The sequence below is a fragment of the Ranitomeya imitator genome, chromosome 2 (genome assembly GCF_032444005.1).
Source record: "Ranitomeya imitator isolate aRanImi1 chromosome 2, aRanImi1.pri, whole genome shotgun sequence".
Classification (NCBI taxonomy): Eukaryota; Metazoa; Chordata; class Amphibia; order Anura; family Dendrobatidae; genus Ranitomeya; species Ranitomeya imitator.
In genome coordinates this window covers 283,539,401-283,555,089 of record NC_091283.1, presented here as the reverse complement: position 1 = coordinate 283,555,089, position 15,689 = coordinate 283,539,401, and the positions used below count along the sequence as shown (strand labels likewise).

Sequence of the window (15,689 nt, the reverse complement as noted above, 5' to 3'; positions counted from 1 at the left end):
CCATGCCAAAACATCTCCTGCAGGCGTGAATAAATGCATATTACATCCGTCAGCCGCGCACAGCTTAGAGATATATCATGGCAAAGGTGTAATGGTTTTCCTGTAGTTTATCACAATCCTCCTTGAAATTAGTTTTAATACAAATTGAAAAGTCAGGATAAAAGGAAACTCTGCTGTGATTGTACAGAAATTCACACTTGGCCCTCACTGCACATTTAATGTTGTCGATCATAAAAGCAAAGTTTGGTCAGAAAGACTGGACCTGGTCTTGTAGTGAGTGACCATATGAGCACATTCAGCAGCACAGAAGGGGGAGAAGGTAGATTCATCCAATAAGATATCAGGATTCTAGGAAGCCAACTGCTTAATTACCCTCCGCTTTCTCTTACAGGCCCATAATACTTTTCTAGTGATTTTCTAACTTATCAGCACAATCTATATGCTCTGTCATTTGGCTTTGTAGTTTACAGGTCTGGGCAGGTAATGTTCAGCATCTTCTAATCTCAGGGGGTAGGTGAATCCTCTAGGTGGTAAGTTCTATATATAAAAGGGCTTTCAATGCCCAAAGTCATTTGAACAGTTTTGGATGGAGGAGAATGTTGTGGTCTAGAGGCAAAATGGTGATCATGGTAATATGGCCGGACTACACCACCCATAAAGCAGCCACAGCTAGTGATGAGCGAATATACGCGTTACTCGAGATTTCCCTAGCATGCTCGGGTGACCTCCGAGTATTTTTTAGTGCTCGAAGATTTAGTTTTCATTGCCGCAGCTGAATTATTTACATCTGTGATCTGCGAAACGATCGTAGTCCTGTTCTTTCTCCCCGCACCGCTGATCTCTCCCAGCCGCCTCTCCTTACTATGTCCGTTGTTACGTTATGATGAATAAAGGACTTTGATTCGCAATCTACCTGGGTGAGTGCCGCATTTTCCTTTTTCTCCTTGGATATTTACATCTGTTAGCCAGCATAAGTACATGTGAGGGTTGCCACATGTAATCAAGCTGGCTAAGAGATGTAAATCATTCAGCCGAGGAGAGGAAAACTAAATCTCCGAGCACTAAAAAATACTCGGAGGTCACCCGAGCATGCTAGGGAAATCTCGAGTAACGCGTATATTCGCTCATCACTAGCCACAGCCGGTGACTGAGAAGAATCTGTGACTTCCCTGCATTTAGTGGTTACTACTCACCAGGGTAGTCATATGTGGGAATCCTCTCTTTACACCGCTCATGACCTCTCACATATGTCTCTGTAGTATTAATATGGGTCAGATCTTCACCCTGAAACAAATATTGTAAAAGTCACAGACAGATGGAGAAGTCACATCTATGATCAGCTCTAATCCTGCCATCTCCACTGCACTCATTGCCCAAGTATAAGACATAATACTGGTGAATAAAACAAGACTGAGCACAAGACCTTCCCTCCCGTCTACACATCATAGGGGAGATCTCATGACACCTTCTCTCCATCTACCTGATAATCATGAGCATTGGGATCTCCTTGTTTATAGTCCTGTGGAAGAGGAAGGGGACATCTCTCTGGTGTTGCCCTCTTACTGGATGGATCTGGGGGAAACAGAAACAGGGACTGAATTCACGCTTTACATACAGATAATTATAGGCAGTGTGTATTTAGTCCTGTCTATTACCTGGCGATGTGAGGCGCTGGGGAACCTCCATCATGACGTCCTTGTACAGATCTTTGTGACCTTGTAAATATTCCCACTCCTCCATGGAATAATAGACAGCGACATCCTGACACCTTATAGGAACCTGAAACATACAATGATACCATCAGCCCCCCGATCCCTTCATATTGTTACTGTATAATGTCCCATCATTCCCAGCAGTGTCACCTCTCCAGTCAGCAGCTCAACCATCTTGTAGGTGAGTTCTAGGATCTTCTGGTCATTGTTTTCCTCATGTATCAGGGGGTGAGGTGGAGGCCCTGTGATTGGGCTCAGAGGTCTTCTGCATCCTTCAGACACAGGGTCCTGACAGCGCTCACTAGAGGTCTTCTTCACTACTGTGTAATCCTGGTTATGGAGAAACACATTAATAAATCTCACTACAAACATTTCCAGAGTCCTCACCTCTCCTGTTCTGTCCATTTGTTATTTCTATAGATAAGAATGATGTAATGTGACATCATCAGAATCTCTCACCTCTCCAGTAAGCCGGAAGAGGATCTCTAGGGTGAGGTGTAATATCCTCTCCGCCATCTTGTCTCTGTCCATATCCATCCTTGATGGGTAAATCAGGAAAATTCTCTTATATAGAAGATCTTCACTGAGAGGATTCGATATTGTAGAGACCTGAATGAGAAGATGAGCTGATGTAACATCATAAAAATCCTGTGTAATAATACAATTACTGGAGATAATAAGGGAAACATATGACATTTATTATTTCACAGTATTTAGTTTCCTTCTTTACATCTACTAATAAAACCTATATATTTAGGCCACAGACAACAAGCAGTTTCTTCCTCGGAGTCGGCAGCTGAATACGTTCCTCACAGACTCATCTTCCATAACGCTAATTCTCGTATCATTTTCCGACACTGGAATCGGCATTAGCAATATTGCAGGATATATTCATTACACATGACTTGAAAAATAACTACTTCATGATGAGGCTTTTATAAAAGCTTTTTTGTTTCCACAAACACAATGGACAGATATTATGTGATCTCAAAGTCTCCATGAACAGTGTTTTATGGGGTTTATTTCTGGTCTTAGGATTTCCTATATTACAAGAAAAACACCAGAAAAAAAAAAGATATTAAAGGGAAGATACCGCGTTTGTAGATCATTAATAAATCAATGTAATGTAGCATAACATGCTGTTATAACCAAGTTTTTATTGCATTTGAAACATATTTCGTCTGTTATAGTTTAAACAAGGCACTTGAGGATGACATCTTGCTTTCACAGTAGCAGCACGACACTTTCAGTGTCATAATACGTCACCCCATGGTCATAGGAGAGAACAGACTGACGCGGACCCTATCTATTGTAATAAAATTGTCACTGCTGTGAACTGGGCACGCCTCTGTGGGCTTCACAATTCACAGTAGTGGGAATGTTCTGCTGTAGTGATGAGCGAGTATACTCGTTGCTCGGGTTTTCCCAAACACTCAGAGTATTTATTAGTGTTCGGAGATTTAGTTTTCATCGCCTCAGCTGCATGATTTACGACTGCTAGCCAGGCTGAATACATGTGAGGAAAGCCTGTTTGTTAGGGAATTCTCACATGTATTCAGCCTTGCAATAATACAATTTATTTACTATTTTAAGCTTAATTTCACAAAAAAAAACAAAGTACAAGAAAACTGGTGGCACCTTCCCTTTAAAATGTTTCTAAAGAAAATTGGTTCCAACAATTTTTGTAAAAAGAAAAAAACATGGAAAAAGCAGAAGACACATTTTATTTTTCACACAATACACAATTGTTTTAAAAAAAAAAAATTAACTCCTTTGGGCCCCAGAACATAGATGTACACAGCAGGGACGGCACAGGTGCGGCTGCAACAAAGACCCTGCCAGTTTAACCACTTGCAGCTGCCAAAAGCAAGCATGGCATTTAAAAACGTGTGACAGAGTTTGCCTGAATGCCCTCCTCCCCCAAGTACTTGATAGTATGAGGCGGCCTAGTTACAACGATACTTACATGCCTAGTAATGGTGTCTGGGCCTGCAATGTACGAAGTTCTACTAGGCTGGGCCAGAGGCAGTCTCCAATAAGTTACCTTTTAGCGCCCTCGTACACATTAGACTAAAGTTACCTGAAAGCACTGATTTCGAGGGGTTTGGTTGACTATATAATGTATTTGATGATGTCAGGACAGAGAAGGATCTGGCATCCTGAATTTCAGAGTGTAGTGAAATATGTATGGATGTATGACCAGGAGTAAATTAACATCTGTCCTGAGACTGCAGCCTTCACAAAGGTCACAACATATGTTATCCTGAGAAAGGCAGTTTCCTGGCTCCAGTAACCCCAGGGGGTTTGCTGTGAACACACACAGAATTTGAAACACTTCACACCTTCTGACTCCTTTTAACAGACATCCCAATTGCAGCATGACACTGTATATTTACTCTGAGAAAGAAAGATTACACGAAGAGTGTTTGTTAAATATTAATTATTTATTGAATTATTCTTACTCTCAATTCTGTACTGAGTACATTGCTTTTTGACATTACAAAAAGCTATTTCTGTATATATAGCTCAGAGTATAAGTTAACACCATATAGATGGAACACGTGGTCTGTGGGACATATAAATAACGTCTCTTAGGAGGGTGTGGGTTTGTCACGTGGGGGCTGTCACCTCCTGCCTTCACCATCATTCTCCATGGACATCAGACAAGTCACACAAGGAAGGATCAGCTGGTAGCTATGATTCTACTCTATGAAAGGAAGATGACTTCTACTCCATCTCAGAAACAATGAGTAACAAGCGCTGATAGGAACAAATGTACAATCTGTTTGTAACTATTTCATCTACTTTTATGTTTTGCTGCAATGTGGTTTTTCTGTGGACAATTCAATAAACCACTAAATTTTTTATGAAAATATCATGACATTTTTTCTTTAAGAGTAACCCACCTAGTGAATAGTCTTGATTAAATAAATGTGCAAAATAAGCATATTTAACAGTGTTCAAAGAAAAATAATGTACTCATTGGTAAAATAGCCAGGATCCAATCACAAACCAAGGATTAGAATATTAACTTGAGAGGCTGGTCTAGAAATTTGACCTCCAGGTTGACGCTATAAATTAGGCTTTACTCATAGAAAAGGTGTTCACAGTGAGGGACAGCCAAGCTGGTGTGATCCGTTCCATATCACCCCTCCCCCCCCCCCCACTCTGGGGCAGAATACCAGACTGCAAAGTTCAATATTTCTGTAAGTTTTCTCCCTTTTCTACTATATAATTGTCTAAGGGTCACTTCCGTCTTTCTGTCCTTCTGTCTGTCTGTCATGGTTATTCATTCGCTGATTGGTCTCGCCAGCTGCCTGTCATGGCTGCCGCGCCCAATCAGCGACGGGCACAGTCCGGAAGAAAATGGCCGCTCCTTACTCCCCGCAGTCAGTGCCTGTCGCCCGCATACTCCTCTCCGGTCACCGCTAACTCAGGGTTAATGCCGGCGGTAACGGACCGCGTTATGCTGCGGGTAACGTACTCCGTTACCGCCGCTATTAACCCTGTGTGTCCCCAACCTTTTACTATTGATGCTGCCTATGCAGCATCAATAGTAAAAAAAGTAATGTTAAAAATAGTTAAAAAAAAAAAAACCTGCTATACTCACCCTCCGTTGTCCGCTCGCGCCTGTCACCATCTTCCTTTCCTAGCGATGCATTGCGAAATTACCCAGAAGACCTAGCGGTCTCGCGAGACTGCTAAGTCATCTGGGTAATTTCGTAATGCATCCTGGGAACGCAAGATGGCGGCAGCCGCGCGCCCATTGGCACAGCGCCGTTGGATCCCAGGAGGCGGAGAGACGGGACGCTGAGGAGCAGCGACGAGAATGGTGAGTATGTTAAACTACAAGGGGCCCTCGGACCGTTAGGTGAGTATGTTTATTTTTTATTTTTTAACCTGTGACATACGTGGCTGGGTAATATACTACGTAGCTGGGCAATATACTACGTCACTGGGCAATATACTACGTGGCTCTGTGCTGTATACTACGTTGCTGTGCAATATACTACGTGGCTCTGTGCTGTATACTACGTAACTGGGCAATATACTACATCACTGGACAATAAACTACGTGGCTGTACAATATACTACGTTGCTGGGCAATATACTACGTGGCTGGGCTATATACTACGTGGCTGGGCAATATACTACGTCACTGGCCAATATACTACGTGGCTGGGCTATATACTACGTGGCTCTGTGCTGTATACTACGTCGCTGTGCAATATACTACGTGGCTCTGTGCTGTATACTACGTCACTGTGCAATATACTACGTGGCTCAGTGCTGTATACTACGTAACTGGGCAATATACTACGTCAATGGACAATATACTACGTGGCTGGACAATATACTACGTGGCTGGGCAATATACTACGTGGCTGGGCAATATACTAGGTGGGCTGGGCAATATACTAAGTGGACATGCATATTCTAGAATAACCGATGTGTTAGAATCATACAATTATTAGGTTCTGTAGAAGGACGTAGATCTGGGTATTTATTATGATGGAATATAGGCTGAACTGGATGGACAAATGTCTTTTTTCGGCCTTACTAACTATGTTACTATGTATGTAGAATCGGGCCACCATCTAGTATTTTATAACTGTTTACATATTTGTATGTCACTTTTTATTTCCATATTTTGATATCTTTCATTGTAAGCACTGTACCTTTTCTATTAAAGCTTAAAACCTTAATAAGCCTTGCATGCTCTAAAGAATCCATAGCCTTAGAGTGTGTGACCCTGCTGATTGGAGACAGTAGCAGTAAGATTTCCAGGACTCATTGCCCGTATGTTCAGTGAGTGGTGGCAGCGTGAATGAGCGGGGTGTGTGACCTGTGTCCGGGTGTGAATTATGCTCCCATTGCAGCATAGGACAGAGGTTGAATGCTGGACTGAGGGAGAGGAGATAGATTAACAATTGCAGGCACAACCCCAAGTCATGTGCTGCGAAACGGGTACATGACACAGATGCTAATCCGTCTGATCTTCCTGTAGGTAATTCCATCTAGAGGAGTCTGGAGGCGACTCTCTCATACAGACCACAGGAAAGCTGGAATATTTCTGTGTATGGGGGAGTCAGGAGAGAAAGCCATCTGCCAAATGACCATTCAGCCAACACTTATCTCTTATAACAGGGTCTGTAACGCAGGACTGGCGTATAGCAAATGTGGTGCCAATAATCAAAAAAGGGACAAAAACTGAACTCGGTAATTGTAGGCCAGTAAGCTTAACCTCTACTGTGGGTAAAATACTGGAGGGCATTCTAAGGGATGCTATACTGGAGTATCTGAAGAGGAACAACCTCATGACCCAGTATCAGCACGGGTTTACTAGGGACCGTTCATGTCAGACTAATCTGATCAGCTTCTATGAAGAGGTAAGTTCAGGACTGGACCAAGGGAACCCAGTGGACGTAGTGTATATGGACTTTTCAAACACTTTTGATACGGTGCCACACAAAAGTTTGATACATAAAATGAGAATAATGGGGATAGGGGAAAATATGTGTAAGTGGGTTAAGAGCTGGCTCAGGGATAGGAAATAAAGGGTGGTTAATAATGGAGCACACTCGGACTGGGTGGCGGTTAGCAGTGGGGTACCACAGGGGTCAGTATTGGACCCTCTTCTTTTTAACATATTTATTAATGACCTTGTAGGGGGCATTCAGAGTAGAATTTCATTATTTGCAGATGACACTAAACTCTGCAGGGTAATCAATACAGAGGACGACAATTTTATATTACAGATGATTTATGTAAACTAGAAGCTTGGGCTGATAAATGGCAAATGAGCTTTAATGGGGATAAATGTAAGGTAATGCACTTGGGTAGAAGTAATAAAATGTATAACTATGCGCTTAATTGTAAAACTCTGGGCAAAACCGTCAATGAAAAAGACCTGGGTGTATGGGTGGGTGACAAACTCATGTTCAGTGGCCAGTGTCAGGCAGCTTCTACAAAGGCAAATAAAATAATGGGATGCATTAAAAGAGGCATAGATGCACATGAGGAGAACATAATTTTACCTCTATACAAGTCACTAGTTTGACCACACTTAGAATACTGTGCACAGTTCTGGTCTCCGGTGTATAAGAAAGACATAACTGAACTAGAGTGGGTGCAGAGAAGAGCGACCAAGGTTATTAGAGGACTGGGGGGTCTGCAATACCAAGATAGGTTATTACACTTGGGGCTATTTAGTTTGGAAAAATGAAGACTAAGGGGTGATCTTATTTTAATGTATAAATATATGAGGGGACAGTACAAAGACCTTTCTGATGATCTTTTTAATCATAGACCTGAGACAGGGACAAGGGGGCATCCTCTACGTCTGGAGGAAAGAAGGTTTAGGCATAATAACAGACGCGGGTTCTTTACTGTTAGAGCAGTGAGACTATGGAACTCTCTGCCGTATGATGTTGTAATGAGTGATTCATTACTTAAATTGGATATATTAAGAGGGGACTGGATACCTTTCTTGAAAAGTATAATGTTACAGGGTATATATACTAAATTCCTTGATAGGGCGTTAATCCAGGGAACTAGTCTGATTGCCGTATGTGGAGTCGGGAAGGAATTTTTTTACCCAAAGTGGAGCTTACTATTTGCCACATGGTTTTTTTTTGCCTTCCTCTGGATCAACATGTTAGGGCATGTTAGGTTAGGCTATGGGTTGAACTAGATGGACTTAAAGTCTTCCTTCAACCTTAATAACTATGTGTATTAGTATTACACTGACAAGCAGTGATGATACATGGCATTACAGTAGAACAGTACATCACCAGAGCCATCAGAGGCTTGTATGTTGTATGATCACAGTAATCAGAGGTGTTTAAAAAAGGTTTAAAGTGAAAAAAGTAGTTTTAGCAACCAGAAAAAACATAGTTACTTACCGATATCGGTATTTCTCAGAGCCCATGACGGCACCACGGAGAGAGGGGATCCGTCCCACAGGGACAGGAAACCTACAGATAAATAGGCGGTACCTCTCTCCCGCATCAGTTGGTTTACAGAACATTAATGGAACTTCAGACTGGCAACATGAATGGCTATACAAAATATTTAACATTAATATAAGCTTAATAGAGGCACCACGTGGTTATTTTCCAAACTAATTTCAGTGTGTACACCCACATGTGAAGTGAGGGAATGTATGCGTGTCGTCATGGGCTCAGAGAAATAATGTTATCGGTAAGTAACTATGTTTTTCTCTTTCCCAATAACGGCACCATGGAGAGAAATTCATAGATTGTACATTAGGGGGAAACCACTGCCTCCAGAACACTTCTCCCAAAGGTAAGATCTGAAGAAGAGGCCAGGTCTAGCCGATAATGGTTAAAGAACGTAGAGGGAGAAGACTAAGTAGCGGCTCTACAAATCTACAAATCTGTTCTATCGAGGCGCTGGCTCTCTCTGCCCAGTAAGTCACCACTGCTCTGGTTGAATGGGCTCTTATCTCCTCCGGAATGGCTGCCCCACATGAGGAATATGATAGGGTGATATTATCTCTTATCCACCTGGACAGCGTGGCTTTCAATGCTTTTTGTCCTTTCCATGGACCCTTTAAGCATACAAAGAGACATCCTTCCTACACTCCCTCGTAGCTACCAGATACTGAATTAGGCATCTCTTTACATCTAACGTATGTAGGACTTCCTCCCCCTTATTTTTGGGATTGCCACAGAAGGAAGGCAGGGATATTTCTTGCGATCTGTGAAACCGCGATGCCAGTTTTGGAACATAGGAGGTGTCATTTTTAAGGACAACTCTATCCTCCAGTATCTGTGAGAAAGGTGAGTATGCTGACAAAGCCTGGATATCGCTAACTCTCTGTGCTAACATTAAAGCTACAAGTAGGGAGGTTTTAATAGATATAATTTTCAGTGAGGCTTCAGACAGGGGTTCAAAGGGAGCCTTAGTTAGCGCAGTAAGGACTAAATTTAGGTCCCAGGGTGGAGCAGAATGAAAAGAAATAGGTCTGGATCTACTTGAAGCCTAAATAAACCTCGCTACCCAACGGTTCCCAGACAGGTCATGGTTGTATAGGGCCCCCAGAGCTGCAACCTGAACTTTCAAGGTGCTTGTGGAAAGACCCTGCTCCAAACCCTTCTGTAGGAATTCTAAGATATTGTTTATTGGAACTTCACCACCTAGATTGGCCCCTGAGACCGAAATAATTTTTTTCTCCTCCTCCCATATGTCACGATTCCCGGGTATACTGCTGCGGGGAAAGCTGTGTGCCGCAGCAAGGGAGCTGAGGGCAAAGCGGCAGGGAACTTAACGGGTAGTAAACAGGACCTGAACCACATGACAGGGCAAGAGGTGGTCGAGGGTGGCACTAGACGCCGGGGTGCAGAGGAGACGATATACACTGGAGAGTAGTTAAACGTGCCAAGATCAAAACCAGGACATAGAGAGGTAACCAAGGGGTGAGACGGAGGGTTAGTCAGAAAGGGAGCCAAAGGTCAGAAAGCCAGCAGAACAAACAAGCAGAGTAAAGGTACCTTCACACTAAACGATATCGCTAGCGATCCGTGACGTTGCAGCGTCCTGGCTAGCGATATCGTTCAGTGTGACACGCAGCAGCGATCAGGATCCTGCTGTGATGTCGTTGGTCGGGGCTAGAAGGCCAGAACTTTATTTGGTTGCTGGCTCTGCCGCTGACATCGCTGAATCGGCGTGTGTGACGCCGATTCAGCGATGTCTTCGCTGGTAACCAGGGTAAACATCGGGTTACTAAGCGCAGGGCCGCGCTTAGTAACCCGATGTTTACCCTGGTTACCATCGTAAAAGTTAAAAAAACAAACACTACATACTTACCTACCGCTGTCTGTCCCCGGCGCTCTGCTTCTCTGCTCTGGCTGTGAGCGCCGGCCAGCCGGAAAGCACAGCGGTGACGTCACCGCTCTGCTTTCCGGCCGCTGTGTATAAATACCCCTCCCAGATTCAAAGTGAGGCCAGCAATATTAACCCTGAGAGAGCAGGACATAAACCATGTCCTATACCATGACACCATACGCCTTGGTAGTTATAGGTATCCTACTTTATTGTGGAGTGGCGACTAAATTTGGAGAACCTCTTATTGCTCAGATGTGACCTTTCAAGTTCCATGCGGTCATATGCAAGTTTTCTACCTGCGGATGAGCCACCAGCCCTTGGGACAGCAGATCCGGGATGTTTGGGAGAACCAAAGGGTGTGAGATGGACATCGTCCTCAGCCACGAAAACCATGTCCTCCTCTGCCAGAAAGGGTCTATTACGATCACACTCGTGTTGTCCTCTCTAATTTTCCTCAGCACTAAGGGAATCAGGGCTATTGGTGGGAAGGCGTAAGCTAGATGGTAATTCCAGGGTATCGTAAAGGCGTCTAGAGCAACTGGGCTCCCTCAGGGATCGATTGAGAAGAAAGCCTCTACTTTCCAGTTCTGGCTGTTTGCAAACAGGTCTATTTCTGGCCAACCCCAATGTTCTGCGATCTGATTGAATACTGTCTGGTTCAGCTACTACTACCCCTGTCTCAGTTGTGTTCGACTTAGGAAGTCTGCCGCCCGAATTATCTGTACCCTTTATGTGAAGTGCTGACAAAGAGCCTAAATTGGCCTCTTCTAGATGAAAGATGGCCTTTGTCATGTCCATCAGAGACGGAGATCTGGTGCCCCCCTGGTGGTTCAGATATGCTACTAACACTTGGTTGTCCGAGAACACTCTTACATGGTGGGACTGAAGGGGGCTTACAAAATGAACGAGGGCGAGTTTTACCGCTAACAGCTCTTTCATGTTTGATGAAGCTAATTTTTGTTCCTCTGACCAAGGTCCCTGGGCTATCTGATCTCTCAGGTGGGCTCCCCACCCCCAGGGGCTTGCATCCATGGTTAGGATTTGGGATATTGGCCACACCCAGGGAATGCCTCTTGCTAAATTGTTTGTATCAGTCCATCATTCTAGACGGGACATTCTTGACGAGATGTTTAACCGCCCTTCTAAATTTCCACCTAGAGGTGTTCCTGCTTCTAATATTTCGCATTGTAGTTCTCGGATATGGCTTTGAGCCCACTGGACCATCCGAATACAATCTGTCATTGATCCTAGCAGTGACATTGCCTCCATAAGGTGGTGACAGGGAAGTCTCTCATACATGACGTCAGCTGTATCATGTTCTGAATTTTTCCCCGTGGGAGATGACGTTCTTGCTTGTTTGAGTCTTGAATTATTCCCAAGTATTCTTGCACCTGACTCGGTATGATTCGGGATTTGGGTACGTTTAATAGTCAGCCTAGACTCGTCAGTGTTCTCATCACTTTGTCTAGCTGTTCTTTGCAGTGATGAGGGGAATTGCCTATTACCAGGATGTCATCCAGATATGGAACTATCAGAGCATTTTGTTCTCGTATGTGGGCCATAACTTCCGCCATTATTTTGGTAAATACCCTCAGGGCAATGGCCAAGCCGAATGGGAGAGCTCTGAACTGGTAATGCTTTAATTCCCCCTGAATTGTGACTGCCACCCTGAGAAACTTGCGATGGTCCTTGTGGATGGGTACATGGTAGTACGCATCCTTCAAGTCTTACATAGTCATAAATCAAGCTGGAAAAGCATTCTTACAGATAATTTTCTTGTTCACATTTTGAAGGGTTGAGTTTCCAGAAAATTGTTCAACTTTTTTAAGTTTACTATTGCCCTGAATGTCCCATCCGGATTCTTCCTCAAGAAAAGAGGGGAATAAAACCCTTTGCCTCTTTCTTGGGTGGGGACCGCTTAAAGCACATTCTTCTCTACTACACCTATAATTTCTTTTTGCAGGGCTAACTGTTCATCCTTTGCTGACCTTTGCGGATTTATTATGAAGGAAGGGGGTGGGGGAGAATGAAACTTTAGCTAGTTTTATTATATCCAGTACAATCCAGTACAAAACTACTACCCTCATCCACAAAGCACTCCAAGGCTCAGCACCACCCTACATCTCCTCTCTGGTCTCAGTCTACCACCCTACCCGTGCCCTCCGCTCCGCTGATGACCTCAGGTTAGCATCCTCAATAATCAGAACCTCCCACTCCCGTCTCCAAGACTTTACACGTGCTGCGCCGATTCTTTGGAATGCACTACCTAGGTTAATACGATTAATCCCCAATCCCCACAGTTTTAAGCGTGCCCTAAAAACTCATTTGTTCAGACTGGCCTACCGCCTCAATGCATTAACCTAACGATCCCTGTGTGGCCTATTTAAAAAAACAAAAAAAAAAAAAAACAAACAGGTTCCTCGCATTATGTTCTAATTCACTTTATGCAGTTAATAGCCCTCTGTATCTGTACTGCTACATACTTAGGCAGTTAACTGGTTCATGTAGCTTTACATGAACACCCGAGACTTACACTATGGCTGGTCCGAATAACTATAGCAATTGTTACCATCCACCTCTCGTGTCTCCCCTTTTCCTCATAGCTTGCAAGCTTGCGAGCAGGGCCCTCATTCCTCCTGGTATCTGTTTTGAACTGTATTTCTGTTATGCTGTAATGTCTATTGTATGTACAAATGAGAGAAAACACCGTGTGCACAGCTATACTGTGGTGCTTAGACTAGGTTCCCAGACCTTCAATACAAATAGAAAGAAGTCTAGCACTCAACTTAAGCGGCGAAAGATTTGATTTATTTGTAGCACTCGAAACGTTTCAGTCCATAAGGACTTTCTTCAGTCAAAAAAGCGCCGCCACAGCTAGACTAGTGGTGGATACCATGTCTGGAGGCAGTGCCCCTCACCCCGAACACCAGCGCTTTCAGCTTGTGGGTGCTACATCCTGATGTGCGGCCATTGCCCCACCATTACAGCACTCTAACTAAGCTCTATTTTACCTCCATTCTCTATAACGCAAGCTGTGGCGGCGCTTTTTTGACTGAAGAAAGTCCTTATGGACTGAAACGTTTCGAGTGCTACAAATAAATCAAATCTTTTGCCGCTTAAGTTGAGTGCTAGACTTCTTTCTATTTGTATTGTATGTACAAGTCCCCTCTATAATTTGTAAAGCGCTGCGGAATATGTTGGCGCTATATAAATAAAAATTATTATTATTATTATATCCAAAAAGGGGAGGAGCCTCCCAAAGTTAAAGGGGTGTTACAGATAAACTGTTGCTAGGGACAATAAAAATAATAATCTTTATATAGCGCTAACATATTCCGCAGCGCTTTACAGCTTGCACACATTATCATCACTCTCCCCGATGGGGCTCACAATCTAAAATCCCTATCAGTATGTCTTTGAAATGTGGGAGGAAACCGGAGTACCCGTAGGAAACCCACGCAAACAAGGGGAGAACATACAAACTCCTTGCAGATGTTGTCCTTGATGGGATTTGAAACTAGGACCCCAGCGCTGCAAGGCTGCAGTGCTAACCACTGAGCCACCATGCTGTCTATGCATGTCCAATCTGCCATAAGAGCTACCCTCCTGGCCAGAGGCTACGTGAGTGTGTTCTGAAGTTAAACACAGAGGTAGACCCTGGTAAGGTCTGCCGAAGATCAATTTGTAAGGTCCGAAAAGATCGAGGTCACCTGCATCCATGGGGACACTAAGGTTTATTCAGTGGCCCGCGTGCTGGTCGTGGGCTATACAAATCTTGAGGCCGCCAAAGTCCCAAACTTAACCTGTCCGGTGATAGTAGGCCGGGACTGTAAGTTATTCTCAGTCTTTTGAGAGGAGGGCGTTCCTCTACAGCAGGAGGATGGAAGTCTCTATGCTGTTGCGGGGGCATACATTAAGACAGTAATACCTCCCAAAATTGACGGGTCAGACATCGGGTTGACCAGTGGGAAGGATGTGTCTGCCCAACTTACTGACATGACATCACCTGACGTGTACACCAAGATGACTGTTAGAGATGTGGTAAATACAACCTGTGGAGCCGACACCCAGTTAGAAAGCAACAGGAGGGTTCACCATACTGTGGGGTATAACACAGACTCCCGGGGTGACTGTGACGTATCAGTGCCAGTAGCAACCGTTCGGGTTGAGTACAATGTGCAGACAGAAGCTCGGACACAAGGGAATGACAGTGCTTTGCAAGATGAAGACGGGGAAGCTCGAGGAGTAGGGTTCAACACCGTTAGAAAGAAATGGGGACCGCTTGTTTCAGGTTGATCGATTGGGTGGTGGTGACTCCCATTCAGACGGTGACAACAGTGGAAAAGAGTGCAGTAAGACTGAATCAGGTCTAAATGGCAAGTCTCCCTCCCATCGCCGGAGGTGTAAAGGCCAAAAATGGGCTGAACAAACGGCACCCTTGGAGAAGATAAAGAGGAGGCGGGGACAGGTGCTCACAGGGTTAGTGTCCTTGAGAAAGCAGTTACATTACCACCGATAAAACCTAGCACTGAGGTAGTCGAGGATGTGAGAAACATAAAACTGACCCAAGGTGAGGGTAGGGTTCCAATAGCTAAAATAGCAAATGGGGAACAGCTCCCAGACAAAATAGAAGCGCTTCAGGAGAAGCTGTGCAATTCGACCACAAGATAACTAGAGGGACAAGTCGACAAGCTGACAAAGGAAATGTGCATGTGGAAACAGCGGGCTGACAGTTTCCACCAGATAGAAGCACATCTCCAAAGCTTGGACAAAGAGCAGGAAGAGGTCTGTCAACAGCTGGCGAAGGAAAGTTTGAAGGTGGCAGCTTTACAGGTCGAAGTAAAGACAATAAGAGAGCATGTCGAACAAGAAAAGGCACTGAGATAGACAGCTGAGCACTGAGTGGATGAGCTGATGGAGGAAGTCTCGGAGTTCAGAGGTCACCTATCGACATGGCAAAGTGTAAATGAGGCCTTAAGGGAAGATGTAGAAGTACTCAGAGAAGCCTTAAGAGGCCCACTATGCGGGAAGTAAGCGGGTCATGTGTGGTTGGTACTCAGAGGAGACTCTCCTCCAGGCCCTGGGAAGGGAACCTTATAATTGTTAAAAAAAAAAAGAATTAAACGT

The 15,689-nt window shown here is 44.1% G+C and overlaps 2 protein-coding genes across 2 annotated transcripts in view; both read right to left on the bottom strand.

Annotated features, from left to right (window-relative positions):
• The window catches only part of LOC138663178 (zinc finger protein 300-like), a 723,911-nt gene that overhangs the window by 92,678 nt on the left and 615,544 nt on the right, over nucleotides 1–15,689 (bottom strand). The gene's annotated exons all lie outside the window — the stretch shown is intronic.
• LOC138663176 (gastrula zinc finger protein XlCGF57.1-like) overlaps nucleotides 1–15,689 on the bottom strand; it is a 33,842-nt gene that overhangs the window by 4,049 nt on the left and 14,104 nt on the right. Inside the window, exons 2-6 of the mRNA XM_069749328.1 lie at nucleotides 2,172–2,321; nucleotides 1,863–2,042; nucleotides 1,656–1,779; nucleotides 1,481–1,572; nucleotides 1,194–1,284 (exon numbers count right to left, since the gene is read on the bottom strand). Coding sequence (XP_069605429.1) covers nucleotides 1,194–1,284; nucleotides 1,481–1,572; nucleotides 1,656–1,779; nucleotides 1,863–2,042; nucleotides 2,172–2,249 — 565 coding nt within the window. The 5' untranslated portion in view covers nucleotides 2,250–2,321. The remainder of the gene's footprint in view (nucleotides 1–1,193; nucleotides 1,285–1,480; nucleotides 1,573–1,655; nucleotides 1,780–1,862; nucleotides 2,043–2,171; nucleotides 2,322–15,689) is intronic.